General features: G+C 46.4%; 1 protein-coding gene across 1 annotated transcript in view; it reads right to left on the bottom strand.

The window, feature by feature from the left end:
• Positions 1 to 5,172, bottom strand: part of LOC126184240 (feline leukemia virus subgroup C receptor-related protein 2-like) — an 82,276-nt gene extending 77,104 nt beyond the window's left edge. The window contains exon 1 of the mRNA XM_049926610.1: positions 4,882 to 5,172. Coding sequence (XP_049782567.1) covers positions 4,882 to 5,172 — 291 coding nt within the window. The remainder of the gene's footprint in view (positions 1 to 4,881) is intronic.
• Positions 5,173 to 17,683: the final 12,511 nt, after the last annotated feature.

Below are 17,683 nucleotides of genomic sequence, written 5' to 3'. Positions count from 1 at the left end.
ATGTGGAAAAATGTTGTCTGAGTAACAGAGCCTAGATCATAATATTATTTATTTTAGATGAGTGGTTTGAGCCAGTATACCTTCAAATTTAGGTACCTAAAAACTCGTCGCAGCGAGTATTGTTGTGTGCCGCCAACATGCAGATGAGCAGGGAAAACAATCCTGTAATATTGGAATAGAGTATGAACGGTGTGATGTTTGACATAGCCACGTCGATTAAATATCTAGTGGTAACGTTACAAAGCGACATGAAACTGGACGGCTATGTAAGGTCGGCAGTACGGAAAGCGAATGGCTGACTTCGGTTTGCTGAGAGAATTCTTGGAAGTTGTAGCTCGTCTATGAATCAGCCCACGTACAGAAGAGTTGTGACCCATTCTTGAATACTGCTCAAGTGCTTGGGCTTCCCACCAGGTGGGATTAACTGAAAACATTGCAGCATTTCAGAGGCGTATTGCTGGATTTATTACCGCTAGCTGTGATCAACACGCCACGGAAATACTCCGTGAACTCAAATGGCAACCGTGGATCGAAGAAAGCGTTCTTTTCATGAAAAACTGTTGACAAAGTTTAGAGATCTGGCATTTGCAGCAGACAGCAGAACGATTCTGCTGCCACCAAGTAAGGAGTAAGGTCGACTAAGACAAGATAAAAGAAATCAGGGCTAGTACGGCAGCATATGCACAGTGGCCAAAATAAAACTTGGCCGGAATACACTCCTGGAAATTGAAATAAGAACACCGTGAATTCATTGTCCCAGGAAGGGGAAACTTTATTGACACATTCCTGGGGTCAGATACATCACATGATCACACTGACAGAACCACAGGCACATAGACACAGGCAACAGAGCATGCACAATGTCGGCACTAGTACAGTGTATATCCACCTTTCGCAGCAATGCAGGCTGCTATTCTCCCATGGAGACGATCGTAGAGATGCTGGATGTAGTCCTGTGGAACGGCTTGCCATGCCATTTCCACCTGGCGCCTCAGTTGGACCAGCGTTCGTGCTGGACGTGCAGACCGCGTGAGACGACGCTTCATCCAGTCCCAAACATGCTCAATGGGGGACAGATCCGGAGATCTTGCTGGCCAGAGTAGTTGACTTACACCTTCTAGAGCACGTTGGGTGGCACGGGATACATGCGGACGTACATTGTCCTGTTGGAACAGCAAGTTCCCTTGCCGGTCTAGGAATGGTAGAACGATGGGTTCGATGACGGTTTGGATGTACCGTGCACTATTCAGTGTCCCCTCGACGATCACCAGTGGTGTACGGCCAGTGTAGGAGATCGCTCCCCACACCATGATGCCGGGTGTTGGCCCTGTGTGCCTCGGTCGTATGCAGTCCTGATTGTTGCGCTCACCTGCACGGCGCCAAACACGCATACGACCATCATTGGCACCAAGGCAGAAGCGACTCTCATCGCTGAAGACGACACGTCTCCATTCGTCCCTCCATTCACGCCTGTCGCGACACCACTGGAGGCGTTGGGGCGTGAGCGGAAGACGGCCTAACGGTGTGCGGGACCGTAGCCCAGCTTCATGGAGACGGTTGCGAATGGTCCTCGCCGATACCCCAGGAGCAACAGTGTCCCTAATTTGCTGGGAAGTGGCGGTGCGGTCCCTTACGGCACTGCGGGAATCCTACGGTCTTGGCGTGCATCCGTGCGTCGCTGCGGTCCGGTCCCAGGTCGACAGGCACGTGCACCTTCCGCCGACCACTGGCGACAACATCGATGTACTGTGGAGACCTCACGCCCCACGTGTTGAGCAATTCGGCGGTACGTCCACCCGGCCTCCCGCATGCCCACTATACGCCCTCGCTCAAAGTCCGTCAACTGCACATACGGTTCACGTCCACGCTGTCGCGGCATGCTACCAGTGTTAAAGACTGCGATGGAGCTCCGTATGCCACGGCAAACTGGCTGACACTGACGGCGGCGGTGCACAAATGCTGCGCAGCTAGCGCCATTCGACGGCCAACACCGCGGTTCCTGGTGTGTCCGCTGTGCCGTGCGTGTGATCATTGCTTGTACAGCCCTCTCGCAGTGTCCGGAGCAAGTATGGTGGGTCTGACACACCGGTGTCAATGTGTTCTTTTTTCCATTTCCAGGAGTGTATATTTCATGCACCTTAAGATACGCAACCCAAATTACATCATTTGCACTCAAAGCCGATGATGTAAGTTGGTTCGTCCATTTTACTGTGCATGAAGAAATTTATGGGGCACTTTTATTTTGCCCACCTTGTAGCTGTAGAGTGTAGACAATAGCTTTTTCCCCTCTCTGTTTAGGAGTGGAAGAGGAAATGGAATGACTAGCATTGGTACAGAACACGCTCCGCCATTCACCGAATGGTGGCTTGCGGAGTACGTATGTAGATAAAACAGACATAAACGAAACTAAAACAAAGGTAACTGTGTGTGTGTAGGGGGTGGACATTCTGAATTGTGAAATATTAAATGTGGAAAAGAGACTGTAGAGGAACAGGACGTATTTTTCTATCTGTTATGTAGTATGGATAAAGAAGGAATATTTAGGAAAGACATACCAGAAAGAATTGCACGAGGTAAAAATGATTTGTATAGCAAGTAACTGCTGCTAATATCCAAAACTATAGTCTTAGAGATCAGAAAAATGTGACAAAAAGCTACGTTTGGAACACAACTCTGTATGGGTACGAAATAGCGACTGGCAGACAGAAATGAAATAATCATAAGTCTGTAAAAATAGGTTTTACAGAAGACTATCGAAGATCAGATGCATTGATCGAGTAGGGAATTAAAACTTAATGCAACGAGTTATCGATAAAAATATCAAATGATGTACTTAATAAATGGAAGATATGGAATGACTGAACAAATAATTATTATGCATTGGTATGAAAACTGTAGCTAAATGGATGATGGAAGGAAAGAATGGCAGGAGCAGGCCTAGATATGGAAGTTCAATGACGATGTGGAACGCAACAGTTATGCTGAAATGAATAGTGTATGTGGCAAAGGACGGAAATGGTCATCTGCATCAAATCAACGTTAGCGTTGATGACCAAAACAACGCTGCCGACGTCGAAATTTCTTCTGTATTTATTCACTATTATCACAGGTTGAATATTGGGCACTGCGATCGTCTGAGAGAAGGTGACGTCTCACGACGAGGACTTATACAAAATTCATACGTCAACTTTTGTGCTGATAGTCGTACCGCTTTCGTACTAGGTAAATGGACGATCATTTTACCCTAAAAGAACATTCGTATGGGCACAAAGAGTTTGTCTTATTAAAAAATATCTTAAACATCAAACAGTTCAACGCTAGGTGCTTGAAAATTGATCTCCCGACGTGAATACAGAAGAGAATGTCTTCAGATTCTCTCTGGAGGCCCCTTGCTGCTAGGAGTTATCCACCTGTAACCTGTTGTGCTGAAATTAGTTTCGCAATAATAATATTATCTTCGCACTAATAATGATATTCACTTCGTTTCATTGTTACTTACACAACCACACATCGCGTTATGTCATCTTAAGCTGCTCTGAAGTAATCATATTCTGTGTTGACATAACTTGTTCCAAACCAAACCATTTCATGTCTAAGATAAAATCGACCGTGCTGCGCAAACAACACGGGCATTTTGTATATTTTAAGGACGTCCTAATTGTGCACATAAAATCTTTAACCGCATTTTTTGTGTCTTAATAGTGTGTGATCTGGATGTTTCAGCCATTTTAAATCTGCTGTGAAGAAGCCTCTACATGAGGGATGACAAATGCTATTAATACAAAACTTATGGTGACTTTTTTAATAAATGGACGGTTCTCCAGCTCGGACAAAATTCTGTACTATTCTCGACATAGACCCAACAATAGTGAATAAGCAGGATGAATATCGGTACTAAAAATGGAATTAAACATTTTTCACTAGTATGTTGAATACAACTTGGCACTGAAATCATGTTCCACATCTCTTCAGACAAATTTACTAATTTATGTACTGCATATTATGCAGTGTTATGAAAATAACAGAACGTTAACATGCTCATTTCCCTGTTTTCATCCATTCATATCCCACTGAAGATATTACTGAGCGAAACCACATTTAGCTTTGAAATGTCATTTGCACAAAAATGAATAAGAAGATAAACTTTTAAGTTACTGTTCATACTGGCACTTGATTTCCCAACTCATCAACATAATTAAAGATATGAATGAAGAACGATTTTTAATTTACAACCACATCCAAGTACTAATCAACAAAGTGTGTAGCATTATTCAACGAACATTTTCAGTAGATTTTTGCATGTACAGAAGACTGTTAATGACAAATCACAAGTTTTCAGAGTCAAAATAAAAACTTCTCTCCTGACCAACACCACCTATACCTTGACGAAAAACGTGAGGTTTAATTAATTGTGGTACGATGACTGTAGTTCCCTGAAATGCATATACGAGTTCTTCACGTCTGCTCGATTGTTCTTGGGTTTGTAGCACACCAAACTGAAGTGGAAAATGGAAACTCTTTCTTGGAAAAAGGAATAAGGCTTATTTCGTGACCCAGCTACGCTGATCTAAGTTGAACGCAATTTTCCCAGATCACTCTATATTAATTCAGGGGTGGTTCCTATGGAGAGGCCATGGACGAGACCTTTCGCATTATTAACCTTTCTAAAACAGGAAAAATCTTATACTGATTTATTACTACGTCGTTTACTATTTTCATTTTGGCATTTCATTGTTCAGTAGTTTTATATTTCTAATTATTTTAAGTTTTAGGAGTTTAATGATCTGTTCCATCACCACTTGTCATTGAAGAGGAGGCGTATTGGATTAAATATAAATAAACAGATGAAACTATCGGAAGCCAAATCGAAATTACGCTTACCTTCTGCTTGATGAAGGCGGATGCCGGAAATACAAATGGAATGTAGGCCAACATAAAAATCACTGAAGTCCAATCGACGGCGTAGCTGCTAACATTGTAGTATTTTTGTATCAAGTTTCCAACTATTGCGTATTGTATCCACTGCCACGTGTTGCACATGGAGAACAATATGAAGATGGCAAGGATGACCCATCGCCGGCGGTAGACTTTGAACGCGGTCGGTTGGTCGCCATGTGGCCGTGCCTCCGCATCTTGCGTCGTGGGCGAGCCGTAATTATTCTTGATGGACATCTTCCGCGCCGCGACGTTTGCGATGGACTCCCGGCGGGCTCAAGGTGCCGGCACTTATGTACTTGGCGCCCAGTGTCACATGCCGGCGCCTAATCCCGACTCCTCTCCGTCGTCTTACGTGCGCCAGCACGTGCTCTCAGCCGACTCACGTGTTAAAGCCGAGTCGATTGTCTTTCGAGATTAGCACGTACTGGCAAACAATTCTTAAAAAAGAAAACTAACGTACAAGATTGGGACAAGGATTTGTGATGTGCTGTTTGAACTGAAATTTTATCATGAGCACTGAGTAACTCACTGGTGTAACTCTAAATGATGGTAGCTTAAGGCAGTATGAGGAAAAAAAGTGTGAAGGGAAGCGACGCGGCTACAAATTGGAATGTGCATAAACAAAAATTAATATAAAAAAACGTACTGTCACAGGGTAATTTGTTAGAAATATATCTGAGGGAAGTTTGCTTCAAAATTTGTCCAAATGGATTTATTTTTCTCTGTTTTCACTTATTTACAGACACACACACACACACACACACACACACACACACACACACACACACACACAGTATATATGTAATAAGAAGCGCGAGGGCACCGATAAAACGGCTGTGTAACGGAGGAATACACTTCCGGACAAAAGAACTAAGTAGAGTGCTAAACTCACTATAAAGCGTAAAATCTTACTTCAGTGAGTGACTAATAAGCTCACCGGATAAAATTTTAATCGCCCCGTTAAAAGAGCAATTTGGTCGCATTGGACTGACGTGCAGGGTGGTTATAATTAAACTTTCCCTAGTTGAGAGGGCCTTCATGGAAAGCGAGTGATCGTAGGACAATGAAACTTCGTGGAAACATTTATAAGGACATGTGGAAGAGAAATAACGAATAAACCAATGAAACAAACACATTTTAATTTCCAAATCAGAGGCTTACATTTGTTAATTGCGTACCATGTGCACGTTCCAGGTTAGAAACGTTGCTCAGTGTGACGATCATCTGTATCGATAACAGTCTGAAACCGCACTACTGGTGCCCAAAACATCCACATGTGACGTTGTCTACCTTTCTCGCTATGCTCATCTTCAACATCCAACATGTGTTAGTGTACCACTGATAAACCCTGTCCTTCAGGTAACCCCACAGTGTCAGAAATCACTCGGGTTCAAATCTAGTTATCTTGGCGGCCACGCAGTTTGGAATGATCGGCCAATGATTCGGTTTTCTCCAAATGTGTTAGAAGTAGCAGAGTGACCTAACGTCCAGCGTGAGGTGGAGCTCGATCGTGTATCAAAACAGTTGAGTCGTCTAAGTACCTCTCTCGCGTAGGGCAGGGATCACGTGTTGGCGAAGCAGATCACAGTAACGTTTGCCATTCACACTGCTTGCCCTTGATCCTGGAGGTCTGAGTTTCCTATACGTCCCCGTAAGAGTACCGGTGCCTAACGGCAAGTCATGACACTAACGCTACTAACGACGCAAATCCTGGAGCACACAGACTAAGCGTCATTCCTATTAAGTTGGCTAACCATACGTAAAATAGCTTTCCTGCTACACTAACTCAAGTAGCGAAAGTTTAGTTATAACCACTCTGTCGATGGTGTATAACTAGTACCAGGCGATCACGTGACCCTCCACGTGGCAGGTGGTTGTATGGAATCACCGCGGTACGATGAGTCGTGAAAAAATCGGTGAAAGGAGCAATCGTATTTCAATGCGACCGTTGACCGCGCCGTGAATGAGATTGTCCGATATTTTTGTGTACTAAAGCGGACTGTCCAAGCACTCACAGCCATGTAACACTGTGTAATAACAGTGGTTGTATGAAGATCGTAACTGACTAAGACTGAAGATGAATGACACTCCTTGTCATATACAATAGGTTTCAAATCCGGACGCCGGCCGCGGTGGTCTAGCGGTTCGGGCGCTGCAGTCCGGAACCGCAGGACTGCTACGGTCGCAGGTTCGAATCCTGCCTTGGGCATGGGTGTGTGTGATGTCCTTAGGTTAGTTAGGTTTAAGTAGTTCTAAGTTCTAGGGGACTTATGACCTAAGATGTTGAGTCCCATAGTGCTCAGAGCCATTTTCAAATCCGAGACGAATTACTGCTAGCAATCAATATACGTCCAGCCCAATCAGTTTCCAAGCTCACGCTGCGAAACAGCATGCAGTGGCCAAATTGAACCGGCTACCTCGCCAATGGTCATTGCAGACAGCAGCACATAAATCTGCACGTATTCAATGGACCAAATAACAAACAGTGGTGGTGTGTAGTGTGGTCCGACGAGTTTTATGCCTTTACAATTGATACAGCACGGGACGTCCAATGAGACCTTCAATCAGCAATGTTTGGAGGGTGCAGTTCAGACTGGAAATTGTTCTGTGAGGTTCGGAAGATGTTTTTCGTACCGTGGCTTGAGCCCATGCCTTCAGGTTATCATAAACATTTACTAGGATGTTTATCTCAACATTATCGGTACTCAGGTGTTGCCCTTTCTTCTACATAAACATGATGACTATGCTGTGCAAACTTCTGTCTTCCAAAATGACAACACCCATGTGCACGTGGCTGTACGGATACGCTACTGGTTTGATGAAAACTCAGGCACCTTATCGCATCTTGACTGGCCCAGTAAGTCACTGGATCTTAATCTCATATAAAATACCTGGAACTGTTTGGAAAAGCGGGTCAAACGTAGCAATCAACATCGCTCCCGCAATTTAGTTGCTTTACGGGATGTGCGAGTGTCTTGAGCTGGATATCTGACGCATCAAGAAACTCGTGGACTCTTTCTTACCGAATTCAAGCCCTTATCATGACTGGAGGCGGCGCTACACGGTATTAGAATTACTTTTCGAGGGGGTGACTAATTCATTTTTCATTATGCGAATTAAAGATATCTAATACAAAGAAAGGTAGAATGAAAGGTAGAACAAAATTGCAGTTGGGACGAGGAGTTATTACGAACGGGAGACGAAAAGACGTCGAAAAAGGCTTTACTTTACAAACACACTGGTTGGAGACATGATGAACGCCTGTGAATGAGCTTGATTCTCAATTTGAGGAAAACGGAGTGTCCGATACCTTACGAAGGCGATGAGGATGTTGATGGTGATGATGATGATGATGATGATGGTGATAATAATGATGATAATGATGATGATAATTCTGGTATACCGGGCCGACAAATCTGAAAGCCCGCCACAATACGTGAACCAAGACGCCAGCCGCTAGGCGGCGCTCCTCATACACACATAGAAAAAAAGTTTTGCATCACCTCAGTTCCGAGAGTTCCGGAACCTGTGCAGAAAATTGGAATGGAGATCAACATAAACATCATTTGCGCCCTTGCTATTGCACATGAAAACCACACGTTTGATGTTGTACCATCATACAGCGAGACCTTCAGAGGTGGTGGTCCAGACTGATGTACACACCGGTATCTCTATTACCCAGTAGCACGTCCTCTTGCATTGATGCATGCCTGTATTCGTCGTGTCATATTATCCATAGGTTCATCAAGGCAATGTTGATACAGATTGCCCCATTCCTCAAGAGCGATTCGGCGTAGATCCCTCAGAGTGGTTGGTTGGTCACGAGGACCATAAACAGCCCTTTTTAATCTATCCCACGCACGTTGGATAGGGTTCATGTCTGAAGAACATGCTGGCCTCTCTAGTCGAGCGATGTCGTTATCCTGAAGATGTGCACGACGGGGGTGCGAATTGTCGTCCATGAAGACCAATGCACCGCCAGTACGCTGCCGATATGGTTGCACTATCGGACGGAGGACGGCATTCACGTATCGTACAGCCGTTACGGCGCCTTCCATGACCACCAGCGGCATGAGTCGGCCCCACATAATGCCACCCCAAAACAGCAGAGAACCTCCACCTTGGTGCACTCGCTGGACAGTGTGTCTCAGGCATTCAGCCTGACCGGGTTGCCTCCAAACACGTCTCCGACGATTGTCTGGTTGAAGGCATATGCGACACTCATCGGTGAAGAGAACGTGATGACAATCCTGAGTGGTCCATTCGGCATGTTTTTGGGCCCATCTGTACCGCGCTGCATGGTGTTGTGGTTGCAAAGATTGACCTCGCCTTGGACGTCGGGACTGAAGTTGCGCATCATGCAGCCTATTACGCACAGTTTGAGTCGAAACATAACATCCTGCGGCTGCACGAAAAGTATTATTCAAAATGGTGGAGTTCCTGTCACGGTTCCTCAGAGCCATAATACGTAGGTAGCGGTCATTCACTGCAATAGCAGCCCTTGGGCGGCCGGAGCGAGGCATGTCATCGACAGTTCCTGTCTCTCTATATCTCCTCCATGTCCGAACAACATCGCTTTGCTTCACTCCGAGACGCATGGACACTTCCCATGTTGAGAGCCCTTCCTGGTACAAAGTAACAACGCGGACGCGATCGAAACGCAGTATTGACCGTCCAGGCGTTGTTGAACTACAGTCAACACGAGCCGTATACCTTTTCCCTGGTGGAATGACTGGAACTGATCGGCTCTCGGACCCCTCCCTCTAACAGGTGTTGTTCATGCATGGTTGTTTACATCTTTGGGCGTGTTTAGTGACATCTCTGAACAGTTAAAGGGACTGTGATACAATATCCACAGTCAACGTCTATCTTCAGGAGTTCTGGGAACCGGGGTGATGCGAAACTTTTTTGTTGTGTTTATTAGCGTGCGCTGCTGTCCAAACCTCAGCGCAGGGCGCGGGCCGCCAGCCTATCGCCACCCGTCAACAGCGGCGGGGTCCAGATCTCAGTCGTGTTCCGACAGCGCCTACGTATCGGTCGTTGTACGCAACGTTGCTTTAGCTTCACATATTGCTACGCCTAAGTTCGCGATTTGGTTTACACTCAGGACTTGTCATTCCGTCTTGTTGTCCTGTTGTTCGCCCACCGTTGTCGTTGTCGTTGTGCTTTGTTCTTTGTCCTTGGTGGGTTGTGGCTACTCACCTTTCTACGCTCTCGACCGGTCGCCAATATCTCCCGATCGTGTCGTATTCCGGTTACTATAATGGTTCCCTTGAAAAGGACACAGCCGACATTGATTCCGCTCCTAGCTTCTCCTCGCCCATAATGTTCTTAATGTTTAGAAGACACTAAACCCTAATCTCTCATCTTGCTCTCCTTCCTGCCAATTTAGTTCAGAGCTGCAACTCCATTTCAAGGAATGCAGTAATATGTTTGCCACTTACAGTTGTTCCAAGCTCTCAGTCTCTCACTTTCCACCATCCCTCAACCAGGGTATTTTTGTCTCCGCATGGGTGTGAAATCTAAACTTTCAACGATCAAAACTATACCAATCAATCAATAAAAATAATATTAATATTAAAACCATTTCTAATTACCTCGATGTCAAGTTGACGTCCTTACCTTCCGTTTCTTCAAACTTCCATAAACTATTACTGAACTACACTCCTGGAAATGGAAAAAAGAACACATTGACACCGGTGTGTCAGACCCACCATACTTGCTCCGGACACTGCGAGAGGGCTGTACAAGCAATGATCACACGCACGGCACAGCGGACACACCAGGAACCGCGGTGTTGGCCGTCGAATGGCGCTAGCTGCGCAGCATTTGTGCACCGCCGCCGTCAGTGTCAGCCAGTTTGCCGTGGCATACGGAGCTCCATCGCAGTCTTGAACACTGCTAGCATGCCGCGACAGCGTGGACGTGAACCGTATGTGCAGTTGACGGACTTTGAGCGAGGGCGTATAGTGGGCATGCGGGAGGCCGGGTGGACGTACCGCCGAATTGCTCAACACGTGGGGCGTGAGGTCTCCACAGTACATCGATGTTGTCGCCAGTGGTCGGCGGAAGGTGCACGTGCCCGTCGACCTGGGACCGGACCGCAGCGACGCACGGATGCACGCCAAGACCGTAGGATCCTACGCAGTGCCGTAGGGGACCGCACCGCCACTTCCCAGCAAATTAGGGACACTGTTGCTCCTGGGGTATCGGCGAGGACCATTCGCAACCGTCTCCATGAAGCTGGGCTACGGTCCCGCACACCGTTAGGTCGTCTTCCGCTCACGCCCCAACATCGTGCAGCCCGCCTCCAGTGGTGTCGCGACAGGCGTGAATGGAGGGACGAATGGAGACGTGTCGTCTTCAGCGATGAGAGTCGCTTCTGCTTTGGTGCCAATGATGGTCGTATGCGTGTTTGGCGCCGTGCAGGTGAGCGCCACAATCAGGACTGCATACGACCGAGGCACACAGGGCCAACACCCGGCATCATGGTGTGGGGAGCGATCTCCTACACTGGCCGTACACCACTGGTGATCGTCGAGGGGACACTGAATAGTGCACGGTACATCCAAACCGTCATCGAACCCATCGTTCTACCATTCCTAGACCGGCAAGGGAACTTGCTGTTCCAACAGGACAATGCACGTCCGCATGTATCCCGTGCCACCCAACTTGCTCTAGAAGGTGTAAGTCAACTACCCTGGCCAGCAAGATCTCCGGATCTGTCCCCCATTGAGCATGTTTGGGACTGGATGAAGCGTCGTCTCACGCGGTGTGCACGTCCAGCACGAACGCTGGTCCAACTGAGGCGCCAGGTGGAAATGGCATGGCAAGCCGTTCCACAGGACTACATCCAGCATCTCTACGATCGTCTCCATGGGAGAATAGCAGCCTGCATTGCTGCGAAAGGTGGATATACACTGTACTAGTGCCGACATTGTGCATGCTCTGTTGCCTGTGTCTATGTGCCTGTGGTTCTGTCAGTGTGACCATGTGATGTATCTGACCCCAGGAATGTGTCAATAAAGTTTCCCCTTCCTGGGACAATGAATTCACGGTGTTCTTATTTCAATTTCCAGGAGTGTATTACAGCCACTCTCTTTCCTCGCTAGTCGACAAATTCCACTTGTGGAATGCATTGCCGGTCGCCTTATGACACATACTTCTTAACTTACAAGTTGCTAGTAATGATGTATGAAGCGGTTCTGCGCACTACAGTCTGGAACCGCGCGACCGCTACGGTCGCAGGTTCGAATCCTGCCTCGGGCATGGATGTGTGTGATGTCCTTAGGTTAGTTAGGTATAAGTAGTTCTAAGTTCTAGGGGACTGATGACCTCAGAAGTTAAGTCCCATAGTGCTCAGAGTCAGTTGAACCATTTTTTTTATGTATGAACAGCTGTGACAACAGCTTTAACACTGCAGACACGTGTGCCTTTTTAGAATAGAGGCCCATACTTTGTTGAAGGATCGGTAATACTTGGGAGGAGAACAACATCTAAGAGAAAGACTTCCTTGTTTGCAAGACCCGCTGTTTACAAGTGGATACACCCACGACGATACTTGACAGAAAACCCATCAAAACATCATCCTGCCTTTCGTCTTAATTTATGCTACGAATCAAAAGCAGGAACGCACATGGAACCTGATACCCAATGGGAAAATGGCACAAGGGTTAGGAAGGCTCACCTAGAGCACTCAGTGTGTGTGGCTGGAAGCCTCATTCAACATGTTGAAAAGGCTGTTTCTGCAGCCATTGGGTGAACTGGGTGAGCCATGTGTGGCTCGTATTCGCGCCATCTCTTATTTTACATCCTTTTTTTTTACCATACTGCCACCTCGTTATGTTAGTTTCAATTTCTGTTGTCACTGAGTTGCTGCTTTGCCTGCCCGTGAGCGGCAGCAGCAGTGCTGATCAATATAGCCCTGCCGTATTATCTTTACAGACTGCTATTAGTTCCCCGTTGACATCTGTCGTGCAGCGAGTTGGAACGCGCCTGCAGTGCAGTTCGGACCTGGGAGTCGTAGAGATGGGACGCGGCGGAAGTCGGTCAGGTTGGAGCAGTAGTGAGGCTTGGATAACCATGACGCGCCCGACTGTCGCCGGCACACATGTCTTGAACTGGGGACGGTCTTGGTTGATCGTCGGTTGGTCGGCTTACCGGACGACGTGTATTTGCTCGCCGGTCCCTTATGTTCGGGTGGTGTGTGTCTCAACTCGTGGTTTGGCCATGTCATTGCTCGGTCACTGCTTCTAGCATTGGTTGCGTTCTTCGTTCTAGTGTTTGTGAAATTGTGTGTAGCTTGTGATGTCGACTGCTCAGTTATTTTGTGCTGTCTCCATGCTGGTGTGTAAGGAGTCGGTCGGTTGGCGTGGAGCAGCGAGGAAATCGCGGGGCTTGGTTTGGCCGGGCCCCGCTGGCGGTCTCTACGCAGTGTTGGAGTGTGTGGTGCTGTTCCCATTGCTACGAGGTCCGTGGCTCACCGCAACCCTGGAAACGAAAGTTGAGTTTGGATTTAAGTTACGAGCAAGTCAAGACAGTACAGATTGTGCCATTTGGTTCTCGTCGTTGGCTGTTGGGACATTCCCATGAGCAACACCGTATGTGTTCGAGTTGACGAAGGTTTGGTCGGTGGAGTCTAACAAAATTTGGTTATTTGCAATTGAAGTGCACCAGCGGAATTTTCTGCCTTGTGGCCGTTAACGTTCCGGTTACCTGCCCTGGCCGTTGACGTAAACTTAGGCAGTGTCCTTTCCTCATCGTGTTGTCGCTGTCCAGCACGGTGTGTAGTTCGACAGCTTAATGTGGGTGGTTGTGGGCGTCCATGCCTTTTACGTTTGCATTGAACTCCCGGTTGTGTTTTAGTCGAGTGGAGCGCAAGTTACCTTGTCGGTGGGTCTGTTGACAGTCTGTTGGTTGGGTTGTCGTCGGATCGAGAATGGTTGAGCCGACTGCCTGTCTCACCTAAGTGAACGTTAGTATTTCAAGTGCTGTCTGTCCTACGAAACTTCAGAGCGCCGTTAGCTGCACTGCCTTTTCTTATTTTCTGTTGTGTGTATTTGCATGGCTCATAGCCGATGGTTTTGAATTAAAGCTGAAGCCTTCAGCCGCTTTAAAATTAAAGTTCCTTGCTTGTCAAGTGTTAGATTTTTTTGGGCCTTCAGCCTAATTTAAGATAAGGCTCTGTTGTTTAAATTTACACTACTGGCCATTAAAATTGCTACACCAAGAGGAAATGCAGATGATAAATGGGTATTCCTTGGACAAATACATTATACTAGAACTGACATGTGATTACATTTTCACGCAATTTGGGTGCATAGATCCTGAGAAATCAGTACCCAGAACAAAGACCTCTGGCCGTAATAACGACCTTGATACGCCTGGGCATTGAGTCAAACAGAGCTTGGATGGCGTGTACAAGTACAGCTGCCCATGCAGCTTCAACACGATACCACAGTTCATCAAGAGTAGTGACTGGCGTATTGTGACGAGCCAGTTGCTCAGACACTATTGACCAGACGTTTTCAATTGGTGAGAGATCTGGAGAATATGCTGGCCAGTGTAGTAGTCGAACATTTTCTGTATCCAGAAAGGCCCGTACAGGACCTGCAACATGCGGTCGTGTATTATCCTGCTGAAATGTAGGGTTTCGCAGGGATCGAATGAAGGTAGAGCCACGGGTCGTAAAACATCTTAAATATAAAGTCCACTGTTTAAAGTGCCGTCAATACGAACAAGAGGTGTCCGAGACCTGTAACTAATCGCACCCCATACCATCACGCCGGGTGATACGGCAGTATGGCGATGACGGATACACGCTACCAATGTGCGTTCACCGCGATGTTGCCAAACACAGATGCGACCATCATGATGCTGTAAACAAAACTTGGATTCATCCGAAAAAATGACGTTTTGCCGTTCGTGCACCCAAGTTCGTCGTTGAGTACACCATCGCAGGCGCTCTTATCTGTGATGCAGCGTCAAGGGTAACCGCAGCCACGGTCTCCGAGCTGATAGTCCATGCTGCTACAAACGTTGTCGAACTGTTCGTGCAGATGGTTGTTGTCTTGCAAACGTCCCCATCTGTTGACTCAGGGATCGAAACGTGGCTGCACGATCCGTTACAGCCGTGCGTATAAGATGCCTGTCATCTCGACTGCTAGTGATACGAGGCCGTTGGGATCCAGCACGGCGTTCCGTATTACCCTCCTGAACCCACCGATTCAATATTCTGGTAACAGTCATTGGATCTCGACCAACGCGAGCAGCGACGTGTCGCAATACGATAAACCGCAATCGCGATAGGCTAAAATCCGACCTTTATCAAAGTCGGAAACGTGATGGTACGCATTTCTCCTCCTTACACGAGGCATCACAACAACGTTTCACCAGGCAATGCCGGTCAACTGCTGTTTGTGTTTGAGAAATCGGTTGGAAACTTTCCTCGTGTCAGCACGTTGTAGGTGTCGCCACCGGCGCCAACCTTGTGTGAATGCTCTGAAAAGCTAATCATTTGTATATCACAGCATCTTCTTCCTGTCGGTTAAATTTCGTGTCTGTAGCACGTCATCTTCGTGGTGTAGCAATTTTAATGGCCAATAGTGTATTTTACCTAGAGTTTTAAGTCATGGGGCCTTCAGCCGTTTTTAAATTAAGGGTCTTTGTCTTTCGAGCATCAGACTGTTTGGGGCCTTAAGACTAATTGAAGATAAGGCCTTCGGCCTTGTGTTTTTTTTTATTTAATTTTACCTTGAGTTTTAAATCATGGGCCTTCAGCCGTCTTTAAATTAAGGTTGTTGCTTTTTAAGTGTTAAATTTCTGGGCCTTCAGCCAAATTATAGAACTTACTTGACGCGAGGACTTCTGCCTTCTAAATATTCTCTTTGGCGTCTGAATTTTGAGTTAATGGCTTTTAGCCGTTTTTTTTAAAATTGTATTGGTTGTGCCCTTAAGGCATAAGATAGTGTGTCGTATTCAGCCGATAACTAAGTTCAAGGATTTGTTCTGTAATGTTTGGCCAAATAATTAAATTTATATGTGTTCTAGTGTAACTGACAGCCGCTCATTTTGGCCTCTTTCCACAATTCCAACTACCTCTCCTTTCCTGCTGCGTATCGTTGGGTTCAACTAGCTACAGTAAGAGTCAGACGTTAGAACAATAGCTGCCTGTCATCTAAGATCAGAGGTTGTATTTTGACCATTAAAGCGACTGGCAGAGGAGATTGAGCCTTTATTGTTTTCGGAATTTCAACGAAGCACACAAAATGCAACATTGTCCCCATAACTGATCGTGGCCCATTGGTTCCAAGTCGAATGGAATACTACAGCCAGAGACATCGAATAGACTAATAAATATCCTACTTGATACACTAGCGAAGCTTTTGCGACTAAATCCGAGGGACTAAATTACTCCTAAAATGCAGTGGAGATAATGTATTTCATTGGTGCGCTAAACTGAAGGACGAAAGTAACTTTCACATGCCATATCAATTAAAAGTAACATACCTCATTGAAACTTGGACCTTCCAAAGACAGAACTGCTACAGTGCAGCACAGAAAGTAACTGAAAGAAGTGCGTAATGAGACAAACAGAAACGACGCTTTTATTCAAAGAAGTCGCCAAGATTTATAATTGTCCCCTGGACAATACAAAGGGCCGGTTTGCTTCTTAACAGGTTGAGTGATCACCATGGACGACAATGCATGCTCTGCAACGTGTTCCCATGTTGGATACAAGGTTGGTAAGGAGTTTTTGGGGTAGAGCTCTCCATTCCTCTGCCAGCACAGTTGACAAAATATAGACGGTGGTGCCGCAATACATCTCCCCAAGGCACCCCACTCGTGCTCAATGGGATTTACGTCTAGGGAACGGGCAGACCAGTCCATTCGCCGATATCCTCTCCTGCCAAGGGATCCTGCACCTGCACTATTCGATGGGTTGGCGCACTGTCATTCGTTAAATAAATTCAGGGCTAAATACCATCCCGAAAAGATGCACATGGGGAAGCAGTGAGGTGTCATAATAACGTTGACCACTGAGTGAACCAGGTTAAAAAAATTTCGAGGTCAGTACACCCATACAACATTATGGCTCCCCCCATCATAACACACTGAGCGCAAAAACTATCGTTTTCGATTATGTTCCTGTATGAATTATGTAAGTAGTAGGGAGATGGCAGTGCTGGTGCAATTTTGATATAAAATTGATATGCAAATTAATGAAATTGATCAATTAGTCCCCCCAGCCACTCCCACCCCCGCCCCTTGACGATGTCATGTGTTTTCCTCAGCCTGCACAGTGTGGCTGGTCCCAGCGGAGGTTCGAGTCCTCCCTTGGGCATGGGTGTGTGTGTTTGTCCTTAGGATAATTTAGGTTAAGTAGTGTGTAAGCTTAGGGACTGATGACCTTAGCAGTTGAGTCCCATAAGATTTCACACACATTTCAACTTTTTTTTCCAGTTTGCACGTGGGCCCCAGCCCCCTCCCCCTCTCCACCCGCCCCCTCCTCCCCTCTCCTACCTACCGTATTGGAGAGAATTTCGAATTTTGGCACCAATTCCGAATTTTCGCTGTACAGTTCAATTGTCAGTTCAGAGGACATAAAATTAACAGAAATTGTTCACAGAAATTGTTTTTAAAACCGAAATAGATGGTAGAAATCGAAAGAATGAAACAATTCATAGGATGGGAAATTGGAGAATTATGCTCTGGGAAGGACGTAATTTGCATTTAATAGGACACG

This window comes from Schistocerca cancellata, chromosome 4, assembly GCF_023864275.1.
Source record: "Schistocerca cancellata isolate TAMUIC-IGC-003103 chromosome 4, iqSchCanc2.1, whole genome shotgun sequence".
Lineage (NCBI taxonomy): Eukaryota > Metazoa > Arthropoda > Insecta > Orthoptera > Acrididae > Schistocerca > Schistocerca cancellata.
This window is presented reverse-complemented; position numbering and strand designations above follow the sequence as displayed.